The 26,881-nt window shown below is 41.2% G+C and overlaps 1 gene segment (V, D, J or C); it reads right to left on the bottom strand.

Moving 5' to 3' along the window:
• Positions 1–1,758: 1,758 nt before the first annotated feature.
• LOC120568512 lies at positions 1,759–6,537 on the bottom strand. The segment is given in 3 exon segments: positions 1,759–2,215; positions 2,297–2,316; positions 6,346–6,537. Coding segments are annotated over 3 exon segments (498 nt in total).
• Between the last annotated feature and the right edge of the window lie 20,344 nt (positions 6,538–26,881).

Raw genomic sequence — 26,881 nt, 5'->3', positions numbered from 1 at the left:
TGCGCGGGATAAGTGGTTGACGATGGATGGATGGATGGATGGATCTCTGTTTTCTTTCTCCTGTAGTCTATGATGAGTTCTTTGGTTTTTGCGGTTAATGTCGCCCTCTAGTGGAGGTACAAAGTTAAGTACAATAGTGTGGAAAAAACAGGCTTCCAGCAGCTTGTCAGCTTGTTTTTTGTACAGAGACTGTGGGTTTGCTGTCACTGTGGGCTTCACAGCACAGTAGTACAGAGCAGAGTCTGTCACTGCAGCAGAGGAGATCTGCAGATCCAGATGCTTTGCCCGTCAGACAGTTTAGTAGAGAACCCTGCGTCTGATTGTAGAGACTCCCGCGTCTTGTAGAAACAAGCCCTGAAATGTAAATGAGAAAATCTGGTGGTTCTCCTGGATATTGTCGATACCAGAAAAAAATCATCATTAGCTGTTATAGTCTTGGAGTATCTGTAGGACAGAGTAACAGTGCTGCCTTCTAAACTTTTTTTCTTCTTTCTCTTCTGGACTGAGGTCTTCACAGCTGACACCTACATTAAGAGATAAATTTTTTATATTTTGTTACACAACTCAGGAAAATGAATTACATTCATGAAACATTGGAATCAAACTTAGAAGAATGTAAAATGTAATTACCTGTAATAATTGAAATAAACATCAGAGAAAACAGACAATGCTGCAGTGACATCATGTTGAATAAAGGTAATGTTGATGGTTTGTGTATTGAACTCTGTTGAATATAGAAGTTCCTCTCTCTTCTATAGTTCAGTAACAGCTCAGCTCCTCCCCTGACCCCACAGTAACATTAGCTACAACAGAGAGCGACATGAACTCGCTTGTTAAGGCGCTCCTGCGCGCCCTAGCCTACTCCTGGTTGCTTGGCAACAGTAAACAGAAATTCTCCGGTACTACCTTCAAGCACGTCTTAAAAGTTACCTCAGTGGTATTGTTAAGTCACAAGAACGATGTTTTTGGGGTTTTAAAAGTATTTATTTCTCGATAAAAGTAACTACATATATGAGATAAAATGCCAAACATATCAGATATATACAGAAATATGATGTCCTGAAGCGTCTTCCGCCATCTTGAAATACTTTCTTTGACTCGAGCCACTGACATACAAGCCCGGTCTCATGGCAGTTCGTGTAAATATGACGTTATTTTAATCTATTGATACTTGTTCACGGAGACGTTTTTGTCGGTTTTTACGTGGGCGACAACAAGAAAATGTTAAGTAATGTATTTCAATGGGAAGCATATTTCGTGGGCCACAGCATGAAAATGGTAAGGAGTAATATAAAAGCCAAAAGTCCACGTAGGGAGGTTGGTCGGGTGTTGGATGGGTCAAACAACACAGGACTTTCACCCAGGAGATCGGGACGTCCGCCCCGCTGTGGTGCTTTTTTTTCGGGGGATGGCGTCCCTGCGGTGTTGTTTTTTGTCCCGCATGTTACTGTGGCGCATCTCCCGGCAATTAAGGAGCCCTTTCCCGGTAAGGTTTTTCCTAAACCCAACCTCCACCATCCCGTTACTGTGGCGCGTCCCCAGCGGGCCGCCCTTGTGGTGCCTCCCGGCTTATGGAGCGTCCTTCGCCGCTCCCGGGCGTCCTTTCCCCGAATAACGTTGACATTTACACGAACGCCGTGGAGACGGGTTGGACATACGTCACGCTGCCTTCACTCTGATAGGCAGTGGCTTTGTCGCTAACGCTCAGCATTTGCATAGAATAGACTTTTTGTCTATTTTGGCCCCGCCTTGCTCGTGGCAGCGGCGAGCTCGTCGCTTGTTGCTGGCAACCGGCCACTCCCATTGAAATTGAATGGTAGCCTGTCACTTTGTCTCTGTCTCTTGTAGCTAGTGTGACTGTGGGGTTACACTTCTAAGGTAAAGGGATTCTAGACAACATCATATTGAAATTTAACAGTGTGTCTCCATCTAGTGGAAGATGTGGAGTATTGTGTTGTCTTTGCTCCAAAGGTTTTTGTACAGAGTTTTGGTGTTTCCTGTCACTGTGGGCTGCAGAGCACAGTAGTACACAGCAGAGTCAGACAGCTGAAGCTTCTGGATCTTCAGTGGAACTGATGTCTGGTTGATTGTAGCATCAAATCTTTCTTCCTGGAACTCTGGAGCATTATCTTTTGTGTTTGAGTAACGCTTCAGCATGTACTTTGGGAAATCATTGACTTCTTGTTTGTACCAGAACAAAGTGGGATATGTGTTACTGGTCTCAAATGTACAGTCAAGAGTAACTGTCTCTTCTTTTTCTTACCGTTATGAATGCTATCTGTGATGGCTGGATTACTATGTCTTCTCCTTTACACTCTGGGGAAGAAGAGACCATGCAGAGAAAAAGATGAATCAATATAGATGATTGATTAAAGGAGAACAATCAGTAGTTTAAATAGTTACCTAGCCAGAGAGTCAGAATCAGGATGTTTTTCAGCCAGTGTTTCATGTCTGCAGTGAGAGGGGAGGAGAGAGAGGAAGAGCATTGATACTCTGATGGATCTGGGCCTTCACATCATTGGTCCTTCCTCTTTACCATCTGTTGAGGATCTCTCAACAACTTTGATTGTCCTGAACAGTGTGTGACTCCCTCTGGTGGATGTTGTGGAGTATTGTGTTGTCTTTGCTCCAAAGGTTTTTGTACAGAGTTTTGGTGTTTCCTGTCACTGTGGGCTTCACAGCACAGTAGTACACAGCAGAGTCAGACACCTTAGCTGAGGAGATGTTCATATGGATTTGTTTGTCCTCCACTTTAATCTTCAGTCCAGCGATTGGACTTGTCAATATTCCTCCTGTTCCTAAATGAGAGATGATGAACTCTGGTGGTGTTCCTGGATGTTGTCGATACCAGAAGAAATTATCACTAGGTGACAATTCCAAGTACTTGTAGGACAGAGTAACAGAGCTGTCTTCTAAACTGTTCTTTTTTGTCTCGACTGGAGTGAGTTCTTCATAGCTGACACCTAAAGGAAGAGATCATTTCTTATTGCATTTTATAAAACTCACTGATTCAGCAGATTAAGAAAATATTGAAATTAAAGTTTTCCTTAATACAGAATCTAACAAACCTGTTAGAATAATGAGAAACATCAGATAAAACACAAAATTCTGCAATGACAGCATGTTGAATGAAGGTAATGTTGATTGTTTGTTTATTGAACTCAGAATACAGAAGTTGCTCTTTCATCCACTGTTCAGTAACAGCTCAGCTCCTCCCTGAATGTCTCTGTCTCCTCTTAGATCTGTATCTTCACCTCTCTGTCAAGGCGTTTTTACAGTCGCTGCAGCCGACCTGTCGCGCCAATGTGACTTCAAGATGACGTAGACCTCTGGTCATGCACAACTCCATTTTTTTCAGCGGCGCGCAACAAAACAGAAACAGGAAGCATGGACGAGTTTGAGGGCACCCGGATGCCAGAACTCTCAGAGTGACTGCAAGTCTCTCTTGTAAACTTACTGGGTTAAGATGAGTTCTTTTATGGTGAATGAAAGGCTTGATCCGACCAAGTAGCTCATCCAATGAAATGGAAACTGCTGCTGCCAGTTCTGCCATTGTATACCTTTTTTTCTTCTTCTAGTCTGTAGAAATAGTAAAGTCGGTAGCCTTACCTCATTAGTGCCACCTCTGTTCAGGAGAACACTGCAACTAGTGTCACGACCACCACGCGAAAGTATAAATAGTTACGGTGATCCTATGACGTCACATTGGCGACGACAGTTCGCGGCCGGGCAAGTATACTCGCACCTTATGCTTCCTCCGGTTAACAAACTGAGATGATCTCCAGTTTAACATGTTTTTTCTCTTTGTCAATGTGAGCGGAGAATTCAGAACCAGTTGGATGAATTCATCCTTCCTCTGTGATGTAGAGCAGGAACTCTGGTCTGGATCTCTGGTATTGTCGGTACCACTGTATATTGTTGATATCACCCTCATATGTACAGGTCAGATTGATGTTTCTGCCCTCTGCAACATGTTATTCAGTACTTTCTGGCTTTATGCTGTTCATGGAACCCAGGGCTGAAAAATGAGTATTATTCACATCAGTTATCATTAACACAGATAAACCTCTAGTTATGAAATAACTGGTTAATACAAAAGGTTATATGAGATCTCTGTTCTAACACTCACCTATAAAAGGAGAGAAAAGTAAAAACAGGTAAAGCAACATGTCTTTGGGGTTGTTAAAGCCAAACAGACAGCAGATGAGCAATGTTCTTCCACTGCAGTAGAATGAGAAACTAAACAGCCTCTCTGATGTGCAGCCCTTCTTCTCAACATCAAGCTGATTGTGCTTTTAGTTCCTCAAACATTTAAGCTCTGGAGACAGGAATAATCTCATTGGTTGAATTAAACATCAGTGGGCGGTGCCAGAAAATAAACTTTGCTAGATGATAAAAGGATTAAACAGCAGTTAAGAGAAAGATGACCTTTTGGTCCAGGGACAGATGCGGGTTATTGTTACCCGGGCAACAGCTCGTTTGCCCTGATTGGCTTTGCTGCCCTCTGCGGGAAAGAGCCTAAACTTTTCTGGAGAACCTAGTACATGTTTTTATGGTGGGAGAAACCGAGCGCCCGGAGGAAACCCACACAAACACGGGGAGAACATGCACACTCCACACAGAAAGGCCTAAGACGACCTGGGTTTGAGCCCAGAACCTTCTTGCTGTGAGGCAGAAGTGCTAACCACTGAGCCATCATGCTGCAGTGTATATGTGTTCAGTGAGGAACACATACACTTACAGAAACAGACAGTCCAGAGTTTGTATTTTGCATTATTTTTCCTGATTCCAGTTGAGAGATGATGAACTCTGGTGGTTTTCCAGGATATTGTCGATACCAGAAGAAGTAATCACTACTAGTTGCTTGTTTGGAGTATTTGTAGGACAGAGTAACAGAGCTGCCTTCAAAACTGTTCTCTTCTTTCTGGACTGGAGTTAGTTCTAGACAGCTGATACCTAAAGGAAGAGATAACTGTTATTTCATGATGTGCAATGCTCAAATGATTCACATGCAGATGTTATTGGAATAAACCTTTCATGCTGCGTAATCTGACATACCTGTTAGAATGGAAAGAAATAGCAGAGAAAACACACAATGCTGCTGTGACATCATGTTGAATAAAGGTAGGGTGAGGCTATTTGCACCCCTGGTACAATTAGCAGTATGCTATTTGTACCCTGGTGCAATTAGAAGTGTATGCTATTTGCACCCTGGGTACAATTAGCAGTGTATGCTATTTGCACCCTGTGCATTTACAGTACCTTGGCATATATTTACACACAGTTATCCATACTACTCATGTATTACACTTTTTGGAATATTATCGCCCTGACATTCTTACCCTAACCATAACCAATCCCACTCCTCTTGCCTAAACATAACCAACCCAACCAGAGCAGGCATATTCATGAGTCTTCCCCTACCACCCTGCAAAAAAATTTGCGTTCGCGGGTCCTGACTTGCGCAATTGCATGCAAATGATCCAATCCAAATTTAAAAAATAAAATCACCACACAGGGGAATCAAACTCCAAACTCCCATGCCACAGGCAAGCGTACTAACCACTCACCTAACAATTCTTTCAAGAAGTTGAACAACTGTTTACCACTTGGTTTCTTCAAGCCTCGGTTGCTAGGTAACCATACTGTACATACAAAAAAATTGGTACTAACTAACAAACTAACGGTTGTATGCTTTCACTGAAGACAGAAAGCGCAACTGTAGTATCCATTTTCCGCTAGAAATTCAATTGTTATAAACTTTAGAGACAAAACTTCCCTAATATGCCAGTTTCTGCGGTCATGGAAGATGAACGTCCGCCATGATTTTGGTGCACGCGAGCAACGTTTTTTTTTGTTACGTCACAGGGTGTAAATAGCTCAGCTGTGTGGCGAGGCTATTCGCTTACCGGGGTGCAAATAGACACTCCGATAAAGGTAATGTTGATGGTTTGTGTATTGATCTCTGTTGAATATAGAAGTTCCTCTCTCTTCTATAGTTCAGTAACAGCTCAGCTCCTCCCTCAGTCTCTCCGTCTCCTCATGGCTCTGTATTTTCACTTCTCTCATTTACACTTCTAGGGTAAAGTGATTCTAGACTATATATTGATTGAAGTTTAACAGTGTGTGACTCCCTCTGCTGGATGTTGTTGAGTATTGTGTTGTCTTTGCAGAGTTTTGGTGTTTCCTGTCACTGTGGGCCTCAGAGCACAGTAGTACACAGCATAATCAAACAGCTGAAGCTTCTGGATCTTCAGAGGAACTGATCTTAACTTGGAATTATGTGTAGATGAAAATCTCTCCCTAAACTTGTCTGGTGTGTTCCCTTCATCCCGTTGGCGGAACGAATGAAATGAATTTGGGGCTGTAGTTTCCATCCTGTTTGTACCAGAAGAGATAATTATTAGCTGCACTGCTGTTATATTGACAGCCAAGTGTTACTGCCTCTCCTTCAGTAGCAGTCACATCTTCTTGTTTTTGCAGCACGTTGTCTTTTGTGCTCTGTGTACGGATACCGTAGGGTACAGATTTGATCATTAGCAAATTACGAAATATGTTTTATCAATATTAATAAAGTTATGAATATGGTTATTAATAACTTTATCAAATCGACAAACAATCAAAACGGGGCACCACCCTGTAAGTCAGGGGACCAATAATCAAACTGTGGAACAGTCTCATTTCTGTTAAAATCCTTTAAAAGGAAACGAGCACAGACCTGTCCAGCCAGCAATTATTACAATAAGTACACAAATAAGTATAATAAGATTTATTAACGTCACAATTATCAGTAGCCAATCAGTAATCCTTCAATAATAAACTTATATACCCCTTTACAATATCACAACCAAAAACAAAGCAAAACAAAACAGCATGTAGCATGGACACCTCTGTGTCTGTGTGGCGTGTGTGTGTGTGTGTGTGCGGTTTTGAGAGTGAGAGTGAAAATGGAGGGGCGGTTCCGAAATGTAGTCTAACACAAAACTACTAAAATGGCTAATCCGTTGAGCTGCACATAACTATTTAGCCTCAAAAGTGCGGTAGTGGTGCTGGGTGCATGAGGCGGGGCTGAAGAAGCCGAGGGGGTTGCTAGACAAGCGCACGCGTTCGCAGCTAAGTCAAGCGTTAGCTCTATACAAACTCCACGTGGTAAAGCTAGCAGGGTTAGCTCTGGAGCTACGTTGGGTAGGTTTGTATGTGTGTGTGTGTGTTATGTGTGTGTGTGTGTGTGAGAGAGTGAAAAGAGAAAAGAGGGAGAAAAGGAGGAAAAAACACGATTTATGGAAACAAACACTTAAAACCTTGATCTCTGGGTGATGGGACTAACCGCTCTCTTCGCTTTACTCGAGATTCTAACTTAACGTGGCGTTATAGCAGAATCTGAGGATCTTTGTTTAACGGTAAAGACCGTTTATTCCCCGCGCACACTGCAGCGCGCGCGCCTGGCTCAGCTTGTACAGTAATTCCTCCTGCGGGCGGAGTTATCAGCTAAAGTTCAACACAACTTTCAACAATATCTGGATCAGTGATATTCTTCAGAACAGCACAGCGGGCCCTTGCGGTCCGATCACACATTAATGGTAAACAAAATAGCAATACCTTTTACTCATTAATAAACAACCTAGTTCTCAAATCTGCCCAGAAACTATAAAAGCCTCTTACTTTTTGGTGTACAGTCCGTTGCTTATCCGGCAGATTTTCCGGTGAACAGAACTGGGTTAACCTCGCCCAGAGATTAACGACCGATACCGTCCAAGGCAGTGGCGGACAGAAAACGGTTCAGTCGACTTGCAGGAAAAACACGTTGTCTCTTCTTCCGCGGAACGGGGCTGATTTACCCTCTGCAGATTTGGTGTAATGACGGGCTTCGTTATTCACCAGGACGGATCATCAACGATACAACGTCTCACTCGACCAGCGAATGATACAATGTTGATTCTGAAAGCTGAACGATGTGTCTTCTTGCGCGGCAATGAATTACCTCGAAGAGCCGGGCTGCTTCGACCCGCTATTCTCTCCCCCGCGTGTGCGTTCAAAGGGAAGCATTCAGAAGGCCCGAATGGAACGCGAAGGTAGGTTTGTTCTCTTAAGCCCTCCACCAGTCTCCGCATTTTTTCCTCATTGAGGCCATTGTCATGAGGCCACTCTTTGGTCTGGGGAAGCTTCAGGCCTCACAGAATAGTCTTGATCATAACTGTTAGGTTCCAACATCTGCATTCTGTAAAACGGCAACAAAAATATCAGTGTGCTATGAAAGATTAATTTCAAGGTGGTATTGTTATCAAAGAAACAGAGTTGTGTTCATACCAAGGCTCATAGCAGCCAGCAACAGTGAGATGAACAGAGGCTTCATATCTGCAGTGTGGAGTAACTCTGAGCTACAGTAAGTATAAAGAAGGCTGTGATCTCTCTGTTTAGTCTTCATCAACCCTAAGTTGGTGGATTAGAAGGAGGAACCTGATCACAGCCCTGGGTTATTCCCCTACTGACTACTTTACACCTAACACATGTTGTGCCTTTCTCCTTTCTTAGTGTAACATGTCTTGTATGAAGTGGTCTTTGTAGTTTTCAGCTGACATGGTTCCTGTTTTACATATAAAAGCTGGTAATTGGAGTGAACCTGTACATGCCTTTTTAATATTTCTTTCTAGAAAGTTTGAAAGTAAACTGATAGTGTGTCTCAAATCGCGCACTTCCCGTAGTGCACTAAGGGAAGTGCACTTCGTACACTATGTACTTACTTGCATAGTGCGTAAAATTTGACGGAGGAGTATTGTCTCAAATCGCGCACTGCCTTTTGTACTTACCGGAAGTGACGATCAAAACATCTCAGTCCTCCTCCTTCTTCTTCTGTGAATTATACCCAGGGCAGAGCATTCTCACCACCTGTTGTCACCATACATTTCTGCTTTGTTCATCAAAATGAATGATTGTTTTATTGTTGCCCTCTGTTTTATGCAACCGTAAACATCCAGGTATGATGATATTCATGCTTTTGCTCTTAATTCATTGTAAACAAAAATAAATAACCACAAATGGCCATTTTGAGTTATTTAGCAAAATTGGAGCAATTAAAATGGTGTCCAACTGACATATAACGTTAACATAGAAAATAGTCATATTATATGTTTGTATAAAGGGTGTTTATTGCAATAGCTATTAATTACAGTGAAAATACAAGAGTGAAAGCAGAGGCAACACAATAGACATTTAAATAGATCCTATTGTTCTATTCATTGCTGGCCCTGTATTTTGATGGGGAAAGTGATATGAGGGTGGACTTCAGACTCTCCAGCAGGATCCTTTAACGGTACAACCTCGGTGCGGTGGACCCGGTCATGGAGGCCCTTGTCTTCCCTCTTTTGGCTCGGCGGTACATCTGATCGTGGTTTAGCCAGAGCCTTTGCACACTGACGGTACACCGTGCTGTCCACAAGACCAGCAGGGAAATCCTCAACTCCTCCCCCAGCTCGTTCTCCTTCCAGCAGAGGAGGACTTCGCTCAAGTTGGCAGCATTGTCCGTGTCCCTAACGATTATATAAGTCAGATCAGGACAGAAACAGCTCTGTTAATATGATATAACATAGCATACATTAACGTACTGTAACATTACTACTAACGTTGGCAGCTTAATGTATATTTACCAGATCACACATCTAACGCTAAAATCGTCTGCAGTGAGGACGATAGTTTAAAAACAACAACCGTATACCACAACACATGTAACGTTAGCTAGGTTATAACTTATTTGCCAGTGATTAAACCAAAGAGTATAGAAGAACGGTAACTTCACCGCTGTTAGCTAGCTAAGGTTAGCTAAAGCTAGCTTGATAGCGATCCAAATTACGATGCAAATAAACGCTTATAATTCGGCGGTAAAAAAATCATCACTGACTGCAAAATTAACCACACATACATAAACAGGTTGTGTATATGTTAAACAAGTATAGCAAAAGACTAATGTTGAACTTACATTTGGGTCTCGCTGTCCGATCGGCGCCGCCATTATCGAAAGTTTTTCACCTTTTGTTAGCTCCGCCCTTCCGCTACGTAGCCAAGATGGCGACAGTTGAGTGTGGAAAGTGTCCATCGATCCACACTCAACTTTTTTACCACGTTATGAGTGCACCATCCCGGTACTTTAGTGCACTGCATTTACCACACGCCGACGAGTTAAATTTTGAGTGTACTCCAAATAGTTAGTATAAGTACAGAAGTGCGCGATTTGAAACACACCACGAGACTTAACAATACAATAAGTTATGTTTAATGCTCTTTTCAGAATGTTTCTAGAATGTAAAGTGACAGTTTAGTATCGTTTGGTCCTCTGCAGCCGTTTGAGGTCAAATTCAAAGATGGTGAAGTTGTTGGGGAAACGTTTTTAATGAAATTATAAAGTTAATAAAATCTTTGGCAGTAAAAATGTAATTCTACTGACTTCTTCTGTGAATTATGATGTCATGTAATATAAACTACCAGGGAAGCAGTTTTGAAGCAGTTCAAAAAGTTGAACAATAAAAGGAGCTCATTGTGGCCTAAGGGCCCATAGGGTACAAGAGGATTTAGTAGGTCAGTCAGTGTCCATTTATTTGGTGTCATGGTGTCTTGTGTTTGAACCATCATACAGTTGGTTTGTCATTGATGTGGATTTGCTGCTCATGTGAATCCTCCCACAGTGTTACATTAGCAGCTGTAACCACGGGGACTCTGATAAAACTGGAATAATAAAGATTCACCTGATATGAAGCTGTGGTTTGAATACCACTTCCCTCCTCTTTGAAGAGTAGTCAGATATCTGTGTTCAGGTTTTTGTACAGCCTCTTCTAGACTTTATATCACTGTGTTTCTAGAGCACAGTAGTAGAGACCCGTGTCAGCCAGGTTTAGATCATTTATGGTCAGTTCAGTTTTTTCACTGTTGTTTTGGATACATATCGCTTATCTGGGATATATTCGTATGATGCATAGCCCTTGTGCTCCTTTCCAGAGTATAAACTGAGGCGCTGAAGGTCTGAATGATGTCTGTACCAGTAAAGGTAAACAACGTTGTCATTAGTCTCATAGTCACACCTGAGTGTGACAGCTTCTTTCTCTCCTTCACTGACTTCATGTCCTACAGGAAAGATTTTGTCTCCAGCTATCAATCCTGAAAAAGTAGAGAGAATGAAGCCATTAGACATTAACATTAACATTGTTTGTGAGACTGAAATGTCAACTCTAAATTGTTACTCTGGACAGAAACAGCTCAACTGTTAAGAGATTTCTGTTCTGAACTGCAGTTTATATACATCTTCATAAAATACTAAAACCATGATGTTCATTGTATCTTACCAAAGAAAAGAGCAGCAAGAATGATCCACAACCAATGTTCCATCTCTACAAGGTTTAAATCAACAGGAGAAACTAGCTGATGTTCAACATTCAGTCTGAGAATTGTTCTCTTCACAGCAGCACTTATTATTGACTGAATGGTTGAACACAGTGCAGAAGTAGTGCACCGCCTACTTGATAATGTCGCCCTCTAGTCGAGGGTAAAAAGTTCAGTACAACAGTCATCATCTAAGGGAGGTACAAGGTTCAGAACAACAGTGTGAATAAAAGTCTTCCAGCAGCTTGTCAGTGTGTCAGCTTGTATTTTTGTACAGAGACTGTGGGTTTCCTGTCGCTGTGGGCCTCACAGCACAGTAGTACAGAGCAGAGTCTGTCACTGCAGCAGAGGAGATCTGCAGATCCACACGATGCTTTTCTTCAGACAGTTTAGTAGAGAACCTTGTGTCCAATATCAGAGATTCTGCTTTTTTGTAATGTTCATCCCTGAGATGAATATGATGAACTCTGGTGGTTTCCTGGATATTGTCGATACCAGAAGAAATAATCATTGTTATCAGCTTGTTCAGAGTTTCTGTATGAAAGAGTAACAGAGCTGCCTTCAAAATTTCTCTTCTTTCTCGGACTGGAGTGAGTTCTTCACATCTGACACCTAAAGGAAAAAGATAAGTTATTTCATGTTGTAAAATACATATTGAACGATTCACGTTAGATGGTATTGGGATTAAACTTCTGCATAAACCTTTTCATGCTGCATAGTCTAACATACCTGTTAGAATGGAAAGAATTAGCAGAGAAAACAAATGCTGCAGTGACAGCATGTTGAATAAAGGTAATGTTGATGGTTTGTGTATTGAACTCTGTTGAATATAGAAGTTCCTCTCTCTTCTATAGTTCAGTAACAACTCAGCTCCTCCCTGAGTCTCTCCGTCTCCTCGTAGCTCTGTAGTTTCACTCTCTCAGTTACGCTACTGCAAGGTTACGTGATTCTAGACTATATCAGGAAAACATATTCGAGTTTAACATTGTGTGACTCCCTCTGGTGGTGTTCTGTGGAGTTTGGATTGTGTTGTCTTTGCTCCAAAGGTTTTGTACAGAGTTTTGGTGTTTCCTGTCACTGTGGGCTGCAGAGCACAGTAGTACACAGCAGAGTCAGACACCTTAGCTGAGGAGATGATCATATGGATTATTTTGTCCTCAATGTTTATCTTCAATCCAGGGATTACATTATTGTTGTTTCCTTCTTCTTCTAAAGCAGAGTGGGAGATGAGGAACTCTGGTGGTTTTCCGGAAATTGTCGGGTACCAGAGGAAATAATCACCCAATGACATTTCCAAATATTTGTATGACAGAGTAACAGAGCTGCCTTCCAAACTGTTCTCTTTTTTCTGGACTGGAGTTAGTTCTTCAAAACTGACACCTAAAGGAAGAGATAACTGTTATTTCATGTTGTAAAAGACTTAATACATGATTAACATTCAGATGTTATTAGAATAAAAGTTTTCAGGCTGCATAGTCTAACATACCTGTTAGAATGAAGAGAAACAGCAGAGAAAACACACAATGCTGCAGTGACAGCATGTTGAATAAAGGTAATGTTGATGGTTTGTGTATTGATCTCTGTTGAATATAGAAGTTCCTCTCTCTTCTATAGTTCAGCAACAGCTCAGCTCCTCCCTGAGTCTCTGTGTGCTCGTAGCTCTGTATTTTAACTTTGTTCAATTACTCTTTTAAGGTAAAGTGAAATATTAAAAAAATAAGTTTTACATGTGTGACTGCCTCTGGTGGATGTTGTGGAGTATTGTGTTGTCTTTGCTCCAAAGGTTTTTGTACAAAGTTTTGGTGTTTCCTGTCACTGTGGGCTGCAGAGCACAGTAGTACACAGCAGAGTCAGACACCTTAGCTGAGATGATCCCCAGTTTAACCAAGTTTCTTTGACTTGTCAATGTGAGTTGAGAAATCAGAACCAGTTTGATGAATCAACCCTTCCTCTGTGATGTAGAGCAGGAACTCTGGTCTGGATCTCTGGTATTTCGGTACCACTGGATATTGTAGATAGTACCCTCATATATACAGGTTGGGGTGATGTTTCTGCCCTCTGCAACATGTTCTTCAGTACTTTCTGGCTGTATGCTGTTCATGGAACCCAGAGCTGCAAAATTAGTATTATTCACGTCATTAACTTTAAAAGATAAATTTCTAGTTATGAAGTAACTGGTTAATACAGCAGGTTATATGAAACTTTGAGCTCTCTTCTAACACTCACCTATAAAGGAGAGAAAAGTAAAAACAGGTAAAGCAACATGTCTTTGGAGTTGTTAAAGCCGAACAGACAGAAGATGAACAATGTTCTTCCACTGCAGTAGAATGAGAAACTAAACAGCCTCTCTGATGTGCAGCCCTTCTTCTCAAAATCAAGCTGATTGTGCTTTTAGTTCCTCAAACATTTCTGCTCTGGAGACAGAAATATTCTCATTGGTTGAGTTAAATGTCAGTGGGCGGGGCCAGAGAATAACCTTTTCCTGAAAGGTGAAAAGATAAAACAGCAGTGAAGAGAAAGAAGACATTTGGTGGATGTTTCTGATGTTGGTTGAATTGTTGTGTGATTGTCTTAAAGTTTAGCAGTGTGTGACTCCCTCTGGTGGATGTTGTGGAGTATTGTGTTGTCTTTGCTCCAAAGGTTTTTTACAGAGTTTTGGTGTTTCCTGTCACTGTGGGCCTCAGAGCACAGTAGTACACAGCAGAGTCAGACAGCTTAGCTGAGGAGATGTTCATATGGATTTGTTTGTCCTCCACTTTAATCTTCAGTCCAGGAATTACATTATTGTTGTTTACTTCTGCTCCTGATGCAGTGTTTGAGATGATGAACTCTGGTGGTTTTCCTGGAAATTGTCGATACCAGAAGAAATAATCAGTACCAGTTGGTTGTTTGGAGTATCTGTAGGACAGAGTAACTGAGCTGCCTTCTAAACTGTTCTCTTCTTTCTCTACTGGAGTGAGTTCTTCACAGCTGATACCTAAAGGAAGAGATAACTCTGTTAGACTTAATACATGATTTACATTCAGATGTTTTTGGAATAAAACTTTTTCAGTCTGCATAATCTAATATACCTGTTAGAATGGAAAGAAACATCAGAGAAAACAAACAATGTTGCAGTGACAGCATGCTGATTAATGGTAATGTTGAACTCTGTTGAAGTTCCTCTTCTCTTCAGTAACAGCTCAGCTCCTCCCTGAGTCTCTACATCTCCTCGTAGCTCTTTATTTTCACTTCTCTCTGATCAGTGCCGTCGCGCGCCTTTTGGGGGCCCTAAGCAAAATTTAATTTGGGCCCCCCCTCCCCGCCGCGCGAGACACCTGTGCTTGACGATTATTGACACAAACACATGCTATAATGTTACATTATAAATAAATACAGTGAGGTTATGTATTAATACAGTGACGGTTTATGAACTACTGTGCCCTAGGCACAGATGCATAAGGACCCTCCCCTACTCTATTTGTGCAAAAGTGGTTACAAACCGTGAGGGCTGGGGGTCTGGGGGTGCTCCCCCAGAAAATTTAGAATGTGATAGATGTGATTTCCTGTATTCTGGTGCATTTTTGGGATGGTCAGCTTCAGAATGGGCAATACCTAAATTTGTTCAGATTCATAGCCTTTTGCTTTTTGACTTAATAAGGTAGTGACTTCACACAACTACTTGGGCTTCAGGGCCAAACAACAAGTTCAATCCCACAGGACTTCATGTTTTCTATTTATCCTGATAGGGATGCATATTTAGATTTTTTGCCTGACCGATAGCGCCCCCGTGTTAACCGCTTATTAATTAACCGTTAACAATCAGCCGACTAAGTCCAAGTCCACCGTTCTGGGAGAGTTAGCAACCACATCAATTAGTTTAGCTGCGTGGTTGTCAGCTGTGGGTTTGCCGGACATACACCGTGTTAGTTGGAAGTAGGGCTGGGCGATATGCCCTCAAAAAATCCCTGATTTTTTTCACAAAAAATCTGATTCATGAATTAAATCGATTCTTCACCCTACTCAAAATCAATCTGCAGATGACAAATAAATGACAAGATCACACATACACACACACACACACAACGGGACATGTATACCATTATGATTATTCATGCCGATTTTATGCAAATTCATTTGAGTGTTTTCCCTACCATTGTATTGGGGGGGCCCTCCCGTAAAAGGGCACAAAATCATATGCTATGTATTCAACAAATTATATAATTATGCTATCAACAATACTAAACGGATGCATGAGATAAAGCTGTTTTCACACATACAGGTAATTCACTTCTGGTTCCTCAGTAAAAGTTCAATTCATTTTGACTTTAGTTGTTTAGTAGTTTGACTTGCTGCTGTTTTCACCTGTTGCTGAGTAATGTACATTAACATGCCATGGTCTCATGAGTTAGCATACCTGTAGCAAGCTCCAACGTAGTAACTAGCGGTAAAAAAAATAAATAAATAAATAACATTGAAGAGGAGCTCCGTGCTATAAAGCGGCAATTGCTAGTAGGGCTGGGTACCGAACGTCGATACTTTTATGGTATCGGAAAAAATCGAATTTCGAAAAATTATTTATCTTTCAGTGCCAAATTTCGGTTCCAAAAGCATCTGAGCGTAAAGCAAGCTTATCTGTCCTCTCTGCATATTGACGCCGAGCGCGAGCTCCGACCGACACACACACACACAGCGCACACACGGAGAGGTGCGGACGGAGTAAACTGTTTGCAGTTTTGTTGAAGTCACAGAGTGTCACGGTTGGTCTCAAGTGTGGTAACAGTTTTTAAAACTTCCGTGGACAGCGTTTGCTGCGATGTGATATTAATGGCGAGCCGAAGCGTTGTGGTGCTGCTGACGTTAAGCAGGCACAACGGTGGTTTCTCTGCCCTGATGACTGACAGGCTGAGCTTGCAAGGCAAGGCACTTTTATTAATGTTACTCTGAATGAGCAGTTTTACCAGATTTTTTAATTTTGATAACTGTTTTGATTCACAATTAAGGTGGAAAATAAAAGCTTTGTGTTTAATGTATTTTTGTTGATGTTGAAATGGATTTTACAACATGGTATCGAAAAAGTATCGTTAGGAATCGGTATCGAAACTGAAGTATCGAAATTGGCACCGGATCGAAGATTCTGAACGATACCCAGCCCTAATTGCTAGTTGTTTAAGCTGCTACAGACCTCCGTCACAGCTTCGGTCGTATCAAGCGGGTTAATGGCGGTTCTAGATGTGTTGAGCTGCAACCCAGTTCCTCAACAGCTGAGGTTGCTCCATGGTGCTCCGTCCAATACTCGCTCCGTCAGGTCAGCGGTAGTTCGAGAATAGGTGACTTTGAGCCGGGTAAAGAGCACCATGTGTTGCCGGTCATTTGGCCGGAGATTACGGTTAAGTAAGTAATGACGACTAGTTAAGGAAATAACTAATATAATCCGCTGTCGCTCGCTGCCATGTTGTTTGTGTATCTCCGCGGCAAACGCGGCGGGAAGGCTGGGCCCATTCTGAACTACGGGGGCCCAGATGGGACCGTCGGCGAATGTTAAGGAAAAAAAACAACACTTTCGATTAGGGGCCCCCTGGTATCCTAGGGCTCCAAGCAGCCCGCTTAGTTCGCTTATGCCTCGGGCCGGCTCTGTCTCTGATACACTCCTAAGATGCGATTCTAAGCGTAATCATGAAAAATATTGAAGTTTAACAGTGTGTGACTCCATCTGGTGGACATTGTGGCTGTGCTGGGTGCAAGATAAGGGCCCTCAGTTGGTGGATTAGAAGGAGTAACCTCTTCACAGTGACCTGGGTTATTCCCCCTACTGACAACTTTACACTAAACACATTTTGTGCGTCTCTCCTTTCCTAGTGTGTCTTCTCGTACATTGTCATCATTAAAAGTTTCAGCTGACATGTTTCATGTTTTACAGCTGGTACTACGGTGGCGAGACGGTTCAACACAAACACAAAAGCCACAACATAAACGCAAAAGCCACAACACAAACGCCAAAAAGCCACAACACAAACACAAAAGCCACAACAGAAACACAAAAGCCTCAACACAAAACACAAAAGCCACAACAGAAACACAAAAGCCTCAACACAAACGCAAAAGCCACAACACAAACACAAAGCCACAACACAAAAGCAAAAGCCACAACACAAACGCAAACGCACAACACAAACACAAAAGCCACAACAAAAACACAAAAGCCTCAACACAAACGCAAAAGCCACAACACAAACACAAAGCCACAACACAAATGCAAAGCCACAACACAAACGCAAAAGCCACAACACAAACACAAAAGCCACAACAGAAACACAAAAGCCACAACACAAAACACAAAGCCACAACACAAATGCAAAGCCACAACACAAACGCGGAAAAGTGTGTCGAGCGTGTGTTTTTGCACAGAGACTGTGGGTTTGCTGTCACTTGGGTCTCACAGCACAGTAGTACAGAGCAGAGTCTGTCACTGCAAGAGAGGAGATCTGAAGATCCACACGATATTTTTCTTCAGACAGTTTCATAGAGAACCTTGTGTCCAATGCAAGAGATTCAGCTTTTTTGTAAGGTTCATCCGTGAGGATGAATATGATGAACTAGGTTTTCTTGGATATTGTCGATACCAGTAAAACTCATCACTACCAGTTGCTTGTTTGGAGTATCTGTAGGACAGAGTAACAGAGCTGCCTTCTAAACTGTTCTCTTTTGTCTCGACTGGAGTAAGTTCTTCACAGGTGACACCTAAAGGAAGAGTTAACTGTTATTTAATGTTGTAAAAGACGTATTACAATCAGATGTTATTAGCATTCATTTTTTTCAAGCTGTATATCATCATCATCATATTCTTTATTCAGGACACACATAAAAAAATGGTCCATAGCACAATACAAAACATAGCAAAAGACACACAAATACAAGATAAAACACATACAATAAGAAATGACTACAACAGTCAGAATTCCACAATACACAAAAAAGGTGTGTCAGATATTAGCATATAGGAGTAAAACGTCAATGGTTCCACAATCTCGAAGTGAACCTAACCGCACTCAATGCAGGGTTCACTAGTGTTGCAATTATGCTGTTAAATGACTCCGTTAGTCTACACATACATCTGTACATGAGATTTCTGAGTACAGCAGGACAGGTGGATACATAAACACTTACAAACATTTGCCTTGCACTGCTCCATCGTGGCATTTTAAGTAGCAGCCTCATACCATCATTATATGCCACATTGAGTTTCTGCATACTGCTTTTTTATAGAGCCACCACAGGTGGGCAGTGTACATTGGAGTACAAAAAGCTTTAAAAGTGTGGTCTTCACAGACAGTGAACACATACTAACTGCGATTCAGCATATTAGCTTGCGCATACAACATACGGTACTGTCTGTAAATGTCCCTATCATCAGACAGTTCATCATTTATATAGTGTCCTAAGTATTTGACCTCATTGCACACTTTAAGTACAGTACCAGACAGAGAGAAACCAGGACATTAAAGGTTATTGTCCTCCTGCTTCTAGCAATCATTATATTACTCTTCTTAGAATTGAACTTGATAATCTAACATACCTGTTAGAATGAAAAGAAACAGCAGAGAAAAAAAAAATGCAACATATTGAATAAAGGTAATGTTGATGGTTTGTGTATTGATCTCTGTTGAATATAGAAGTTCCTCTCTCTTCTATAGTTCAGTGACAGCTCAGCTCCTCCCTGAGTCTCTCTGTCTCCTCATAGCTCTGTATTGTCACTTCTTTCAATTACTCTTCTAAGGTAAAGGGGATTCTAGACTATATCATATTGAAGTTTATCAGTGTGTGACTCCCTCTAGTGTATGTTGTGGAGTATTGTGTTGTCTTTGCTCTAAAAGGTTTTTGTACAGAGTTTTGGTGTTTCCTGTCACTGGGCCGCAGACGGGCACAGTAGTACACAGCAGAGTCAGACAGCTGAAGCTTCTGGATCTTCAGAGGAACTGATGTCTTGTTGATTGTAGCATCAAATCTGTCTTTCTTGAACTCTGGAGCATTATATTTTGAGTTTAAGTAACGTTTCAGCATGTACTTTGGGAAATGATTGACTTCTTGTTTGTACCAGAACAAATAGGGATTTCGGTCACTGGTCTCAAATGTACAGTCAAGAGTAGCCGTCTCTCCTTCATTAGCATAGACATCTCTTGTTGGTTGGTTCACTCTGTCTTCTCCTTTACAATCTGGGGAAGAAAAGAACATGCAAGAGGAAGTGATAAATCAATAAATATGATTGATTAATGGATAATAATCAGAAGGTTTAAATAGTTACCTAGCCAGAGAGTCAGAATCAGGATGTTAGTCAGCCAGTGTTTCATGTCTGCAGGTAGGGGGGAGGAGAGAGAGGAAGAGCATTGATACTCTGATGGATCTGGGCCTTCACATCATTGGTCCTTCCTCTTTATCATCTGTTGGGGATCTCTCAACACTTTGCTACAAAGGTTTTTGTACAGAGTTTTGGTGTTTCCTGTCACTGTGGGCCTCACAGCACAGTAGTACACAGCAGAGTAAACACAGGTAGCTGAGGAGATGTTCATGAGGATTTGATTGTCCTCCACTTTAATTCTAGGGATTACATTATTGTTGCTGACTTCTTTTCCTAAAGCTGAGTGGGAGATGAGGAACTCTGGTGGTTTTCTTGGATATTGTCGGTACCAGAAGAAATAATCACCCAATTGACATTTCCAAATATTTGTAGGACAGAGTAACAGAGCTGTCTTCTAAACTGTTCTCTTTTTTCTTGACTGGAGTCAGTTCTTCAAAACTGACACCTAAAGGAAGAGATAACTGTTATTTTATGTTGTAAAAAACTTAATACATGATTCACATTTATATGTTATTAGAATATAACTTTGTTATGCTGTATGATATAACATGCCTGTGAGGATGGAAAGAACACAGCAGAGAAAACACACAATGCTGCAGTGACAACATGTTGAATAAAGGTAATGTTGATGGTTTGTGTATTGATCTCTGTTGAATATAGAAGTTCCTCTCTCTTCTATAGTTCAGTAACAGCTCAGCTCCTCCCTGAGTCTCTCCATCTCCTCGTAGCTCTGGATCTTCACTTCTCTCAGTTACATTTGTAAGGTAAAGTCATTTTATCCTATACAAGTTTAACATACACTCCCTCTGGTGGATGTTGTGGAGTATTGTGTTGTCTTGGCTCCGAAGGTTTTGTACAGAGACTGTGGGTTTTTGTCCACTGTGGGCCTCACAGCACAGTAGTACACAGCAGAGTCTGTCACTGCAGCAGAGGAGATCTGGAGAATAATTTTGGTTTTATCCTCACTCACTGAAACAGACAGTCCAGAGTTTGTTTTATTTTCTGTTCCCAAGTGAATGATGATGAACTCTGGTGGTTTTCCTGGATATTGTCGATACCAGAAGAAATAATCATCATATTTAGCTTGTTTGGAGTATTTGTAGGACAGAGTAACAGAGCTGCCTTCTAAACTGTTCTTTTCTTTCTCAGCTGGAGTGAGTTCTTCACAGCTGACTCCTAAAAGGAAGAGATAACTCTGTTATTTCATGTTGTAAATGTTATAGAAGACTAAATACATTATTCACATTCAAATATTGTTGGAATAAAACTTTTCATGCTGCATAATCTAACTTACCTGTTAGAATGTAAAGAAACATCAAAGAAAACACACAATGCTGCAGTGACAGCATGTTGAATAAAGGTAATGTTGATGGTTTGTGTATTGATCTCTGTTGAATATAGAATTTCCTCTCTCTTCTATAGTTCAGTAACAGCTCAGCTCCTCCCTGAGTCTCTCCGTCTCCTCGTAGCTCTCTATTTTTACTTCTTTCAATTACTCTTCTAAGGTAAAAGTGATTCTAGACTACATCCTATTGAAGTTTAACAGTGTGTGACTCCCTCTGGTGGATGTTGTGGAGTATTGTCTTGTCTTTGCTCCAAAGGTTTTTGTGCAGAGTTTTGGTGTTTCCTGTCACTGTGGGCTTCACAGCTCAGTAGTACACAGCAGAGTCAGACACCTTAGCTGCTGAGATGTTCATATGGATTTGTTTGTCCTCCACTTTAATCTTCAGTCCAGGGATTACATTATTGTTGTTTACTTCTGCTCCTGATGCAGTGTTTGAGATGATGAACTCTGGTGGTTTTCCTGGATATTGTCGGTACCAGAAGAAATAATTACTAGTTGACAATTCCAAGTATCTGTAGGACAGAGTAACAGAGCTGCCTTCTAAACTGTTCTCTTCTTTCTCTACTGGAGTGAGTTCTTCACAGCTGATACCTAAAGGAAGAGATAACTCTGTTAGACTTAATACATGATTTACATTCAGATGTTTTTGGAATAAAACTATTTCAGTCTGCATAATGTAATATACCTGTTAGAATGGAACGAAACATCAGAGAAAACAAAAAAATGTTGCAGTGCCAGCATGCTAATTAATGGTAATGTTGAACTCTGTTGAATATAGAAGTTCCTCTTCTCTTCAGTAATCAGCTCCTCCCTGAGTCTCTCCATCTCCTCGTAGCTCTTTATTTTCACTTCTCTCTGATACACTCCTAAGATGTGATTCTAGACTAAATCATGAAAAATATTGTTTAACAGTGTTTGACTCCATCTGGTGGACATTGTGGCTGTGCCGGGTGCAAGATAAGGGCCCTCAGTTGGTGGATTAGAAGGAGTAACCTCTTCACAGTGACAGGGCTCATTCACAGCCCTGGGTTATTCCCCTACTGACAACTTTACACTAATCACATTTTGTGCGTCTCTCCTTTCTTAGTGTGACTTCTCTCGTACATTGTCATCATTAAAAGTTTCAGCTGACATGTTTCATGTTTTACAGCTGGTACACAAAAAGCCACAACACAAACGCAAAAGCCTACAACACAAATGCAAAAGCTACATTACAAACGTAAAGCTACAACACAAACGCAAAGATACAACACATACACAAAAAGCCACAACACAAAGCGCAAAGCCACAACACAACGCGCCAAATGCCACAACACAAACGCAAAAGAAGCCACAACACAAAATTTAAAGCCCACAACACAAACGCGCAAAGATTTAAAAGCCACAACACAAACGCCAAAGCGCTACAAGACCAATACATGGCGGTGACAACAGAAGTGAGCGTTTGTGGCTTTGGCGTTTGTGTTGTACTTTGTTGTAGCTTTGTGTTGTGTTTTAGCCGTGTTTGTGTTGTGGCGCGTTGTGTTAACGTTGTGTTGTAGCTTTGGCGTTTGTGTTGTTGGCTTTGTGTTTCGCGTTGCAGCTTTGTTATTTTGTTTTAGCTTTTGTGTTTGTGTTGTTTTTGTATTTGTGTTGAACCGTCTCGGCCACCGTATGATACGTTTGTTCCCGAACGTATAAAGGTGGTAACTGTTGTTAACCCGCTATGTTCCCCTTGAATATTTCTCAACAAAAGATTGAAAGTAAACTGAGAATTAATATTTAAACCATAAACTGTAAAATTAATGAACTGCTGCAAATGCTTAAACCTAGCTTGGTCATACTCAGATTCTAGTCAGAATGTGAATGTGAACTTCCGACCTTGAATGTTGTGGCGGGGCTAAGTTCGGCTGGCATCCAGGCTAGCTTAAACCTGCATTCTATCTGAATTCCAGCGGGGCTAGACATACAGTTGCTAAAAGAAGTCGGTTTCTATAGAAGTCTATTGGGGATATGACCAACTTCTCACTTGATTTATTAGTTCAGTTTATTATTCTGTCCTCAGTATTCAGAGGTTACATGTATTGTGTGTGTACTCGTGTCACCACTTTAGAAGTATGTATTATGGCTGTTTAATGCTTCTTGCGTAAAACGCGGTCGGAGATGTGTGGACACGATATGACACAAAACGCGGTGCGTGCGACTGGCTGAGCCGAGCATCTCCAAGATCTGGCAACAACACGGACCGCGTTGCAATGATTGGCTACAGTAGAGAAGACGTCCGTTCTTTGAGCCGATAAAATCAGTGGAAAAAACCTGGCAGTTTTGCGGCCCCAGGTCGAGCTAAACGCAAGAAGCATTAAACAGCTTTTAGGCATACAAAATATATATTATTCACTTAGATTTATTAGTTATTGACACTGCATGTCCTTGTATGCTTTATTCTTTTCAGACTTCAAAAAGGTCAGTGTAGTAAACCTCATGTACATTAGACTGAATCATAACAGTTTTGGTAGTTGAATAAGTTGTTTAACATGCCAATTTTAAATGTTCATCATACTTTTCTGTTACAATGAATTTACAATAAACCTGCAGTTACACTTTACTTGAAGGGATCTACATAAGAGTGACATTACAATGTCATAAACGTGTCATGAACATTATAAACAAGTCATAAACGTTCATAACAACGCTTCTTTTATTAAGTGTCATTCGGTTTTTGTCATGACAGTTAGGGTTAGAGTTAAGGTTCATGTGTTCATGTGTTCATGTGTCATGTCACTCTTATGTAGATACCTTCAAGTAAAGTGTTACCAAACCTGCACTGATAAACAGCAGCTGGTGCATTTTCAAATAACTACAAGTTTTGTTTTGCAAATTAACTTTCAAACTATACCATGAGACATTTATATATAGCAGGCTCACAGCTTGGGGAAGAAACTGTTCTGAAGTGTATTTATGTTAGGGAGAAGGAGGTTGACATCTGTTGTTGGTCTTCCTCGTAGGGACCGGTTGAAGAAGAAGAATAGGCTCTCCATCTCAGACTACCCCGCTGAACCATTGGATGTAAACTCTACTCAGACCAAGGTTGTTCTCTATGGTCTCTGTTGCTCTCTTGTCTACGCAACTGTCCCCAATGATCCAGACTGTGGCTGGGTGTAAAAACAAATTGTAATAGTGAGAAAGGTATCATATGGTAGGCTATAGAGAAATGCAAAATGAACAGCAGTATTCTTAATTTCGTTTTACTTCCTGTCTTCTGCATTCCCGCCTGTGTAATTACATGTCTCTGCCCTTTGTGTTGCACCTGTGTCTCATTGTCTCCCATCTTATGTATTTAAGTTAGCAAAATCTGTTTTCCATGTGTGCAGCTTTTAAGCGTTTTTCCCTGTGTCCTGTATTCCTGAGTTCCTGTTTCCCCTTGGATTTTTGACCATTGCCTGTTTTCTTCAGATTTCCCTTTACCTGTCATTTTCTGGACATTTTTGCTTGTAAGTTTTGTTAGCTTGCTAATAAAAACATTGTATTTTAATCACCTGAGCGTGCATTTGTGGGTCTATTCTCTGGTGTGCGTACCAGAGCGTGAGTACGATCTTGCCACTATCATGGACTCCGCTGACTCAAAGTAAATTTACACACTAACTACAAAAACACACTACAAACTTTTATAAACTACAAAATAAAACAAACCTACTAAGATTACTCATACACTTAGCTAGCTGTTAATCTTTCCTCAATTTATGTAAGCTAATTTTGTTAGCAGCAGATTCAGCCAGATTGCAGATACAGGTGGGTGTATACAGCGTTCACAGCTTCAGTCAGTCTCCTCCCTGGCTCCTCCACAGCTCCACCCTCTTGTCTAAAAACTGTAAAAAAAGAAAACGGCAAACTAACGAACTGAGAGCAGCTCTGCACAAACCAATGGGTGACGTCAAACATGCTCTCTCCATTAACCCTCGTATTATGTTAAGGTTCAATTTGACCCATTTGCGTTTTTGTGTTGACCAAAATACTGGTTAACCTATATTTTTCTTCATGAAATTGTATGACATTTCCTCATTTAGGGTCATGAACTTGTTCATAAAATCTGGACACACTGATGTGAAGTGGAATGTCTGTTCAGAATTTGTATACAAAGATGATGTTGCGGGGTCATTTTGACCCAGAGACTTTCAATACCCATTCAGGGGGTGTGTTTGTGTGTGTGTGTGTGCGTGTGTTTGTGTTTGTGTGTGTGTGTGTGTGTGTGTGTGTGTGTGTGTGTGTGTGTGTGTGTGTGTGTGTGTGTGTGTGTGTGTGTGTGTGTGTGCAATGCTATTGACGATCCGGTTGTGAATTTTCCTATGATGAAGAGGATTCAGGGGACCAGTCTGGTGTAGTATACATTAGCTGAAAACAATGGGCAGCAATCATCCTCAACATGGACAGCTAAAGATGCTAACATAAAATGGTCAACATCACCACACTGACGCCAAGGCAGACTGTCATCAAAATGACTCCAAGCCCCACAATATTTTCTGCCACACTAGTTGATTTCATCTCTTCATATCCCAACCAATAGATAGGATCATAGTGGACATGACCAACTTGCAGGGAGGTGTGTATTTCAAAAGAAATGGAAGCCACTGGATCAGATTGACTTACATGCCTACATTGAAACCCTAGTCCTGCTGCGTCCGCAGCATCCACCCATGGTCTGCAGCGCCATGTTACATCCGCACACCCTGCTGTGATGTTCATACACACAGAGTAGTCAGGATCCGTATTGGAGACTGCACTACTCAGTACGACACAATGTGCCCTGCTATGACATAAACTTCCATGACTACCTCAAGGTCACTGTTCCATTATCTCTAATGTGACTATTATTTACCACTGTTCATCACACCCCCAACCGGCCCCGTCAGACCCGCCTACCAAGAGTCTGCCGAGGTTTCTTCCTAAAAGGGAGTTTTTCCCCGCCACTGTCGCAACAGCCACTGCTAATGCTTGCTCTTGGGGAATTACTCTAATTGTTGGGGTTTTGGAAAGTGTCTCGAGATAACTCTTGTTATGATTTGATACTATAAATAAAATAAAATTGAATAGTATTAGCTAGAGTGTACAAGTCAAAGGGAGAAGCAATTGTCAGTCTGTGGAATGATGAGAGTGGAAGGCCAATATTTCTAGCAACAATGTCTTTGGAGTCAATTCATGACAAAGCTTGGGTGTTCCGCAACACCAGAGCTGGTCAAGTGAAAGAGACAAACTAGCTGAGATCAGAGATGTATGGGATGAATGGGTCAAAATTGTACCTGTCTTGTACAATCCTGGTCACAATGTCACTGTAGATGAACACCTTGTTCCATTCAGAGGCGCTGTCCCTTCTGACAGTACATGCCCAACAAGCCTGCCAAGTATGGCATCAAAATATGGGCATCCTAGGATGCCAAATCTAGCTACTATGCATGGAATATGCAAGTGTATACCGGAAATATTTTCACTAAATAATTGGTAAAAACAGTTTTCGGGAAAAATGTTTGTGATTAGGAAAAAAGTTTGTTTTGAGTGTATTTACACTATGCGGGTCATTTTGACCCGTAACATCATCAATGTCATTTTCTTTCAACATAATACGAGGGTTAATATTTACAGTCTATGGTTTCAACATGTTACGTTTTATGCTCTTTTCAGAATGTTACTAGAATGTGTGACAGTTCAGGATCTTTTGGTCCTCTGCAGCCGTTTGAGGTCAAATTCAAAGATGGTGAATATAAACTACCAGTGATTTCCGTTTTATTAGTGTTTCAGTATCTATTTAGGATGCAAATCAAAAAGTTCAACAATAAAGGGAGCTCATTGTGGCCTAATGGCCC

The sequence above is a fragment of the Perca fluviatilis genome, chromosome 11 (assembly GCF_010015445.1).
Source record: "Perca fluviatilis chromosome 11, GENO_Pfluv_1.0, whole genome shotgun sequence".
NCBI classification, from domain to species: domain Eukaryota; kingdom Metazoa; phylum Chordata; class Actinopteri; order Perciformes; family Percidae; genus Perca; species Perca fluviatilis.
The sequence above is the reverse complement of the archived record's forward strand: the minus strand, read 5'-3'. Positions and strand labels throughout refer to the sequence as shown.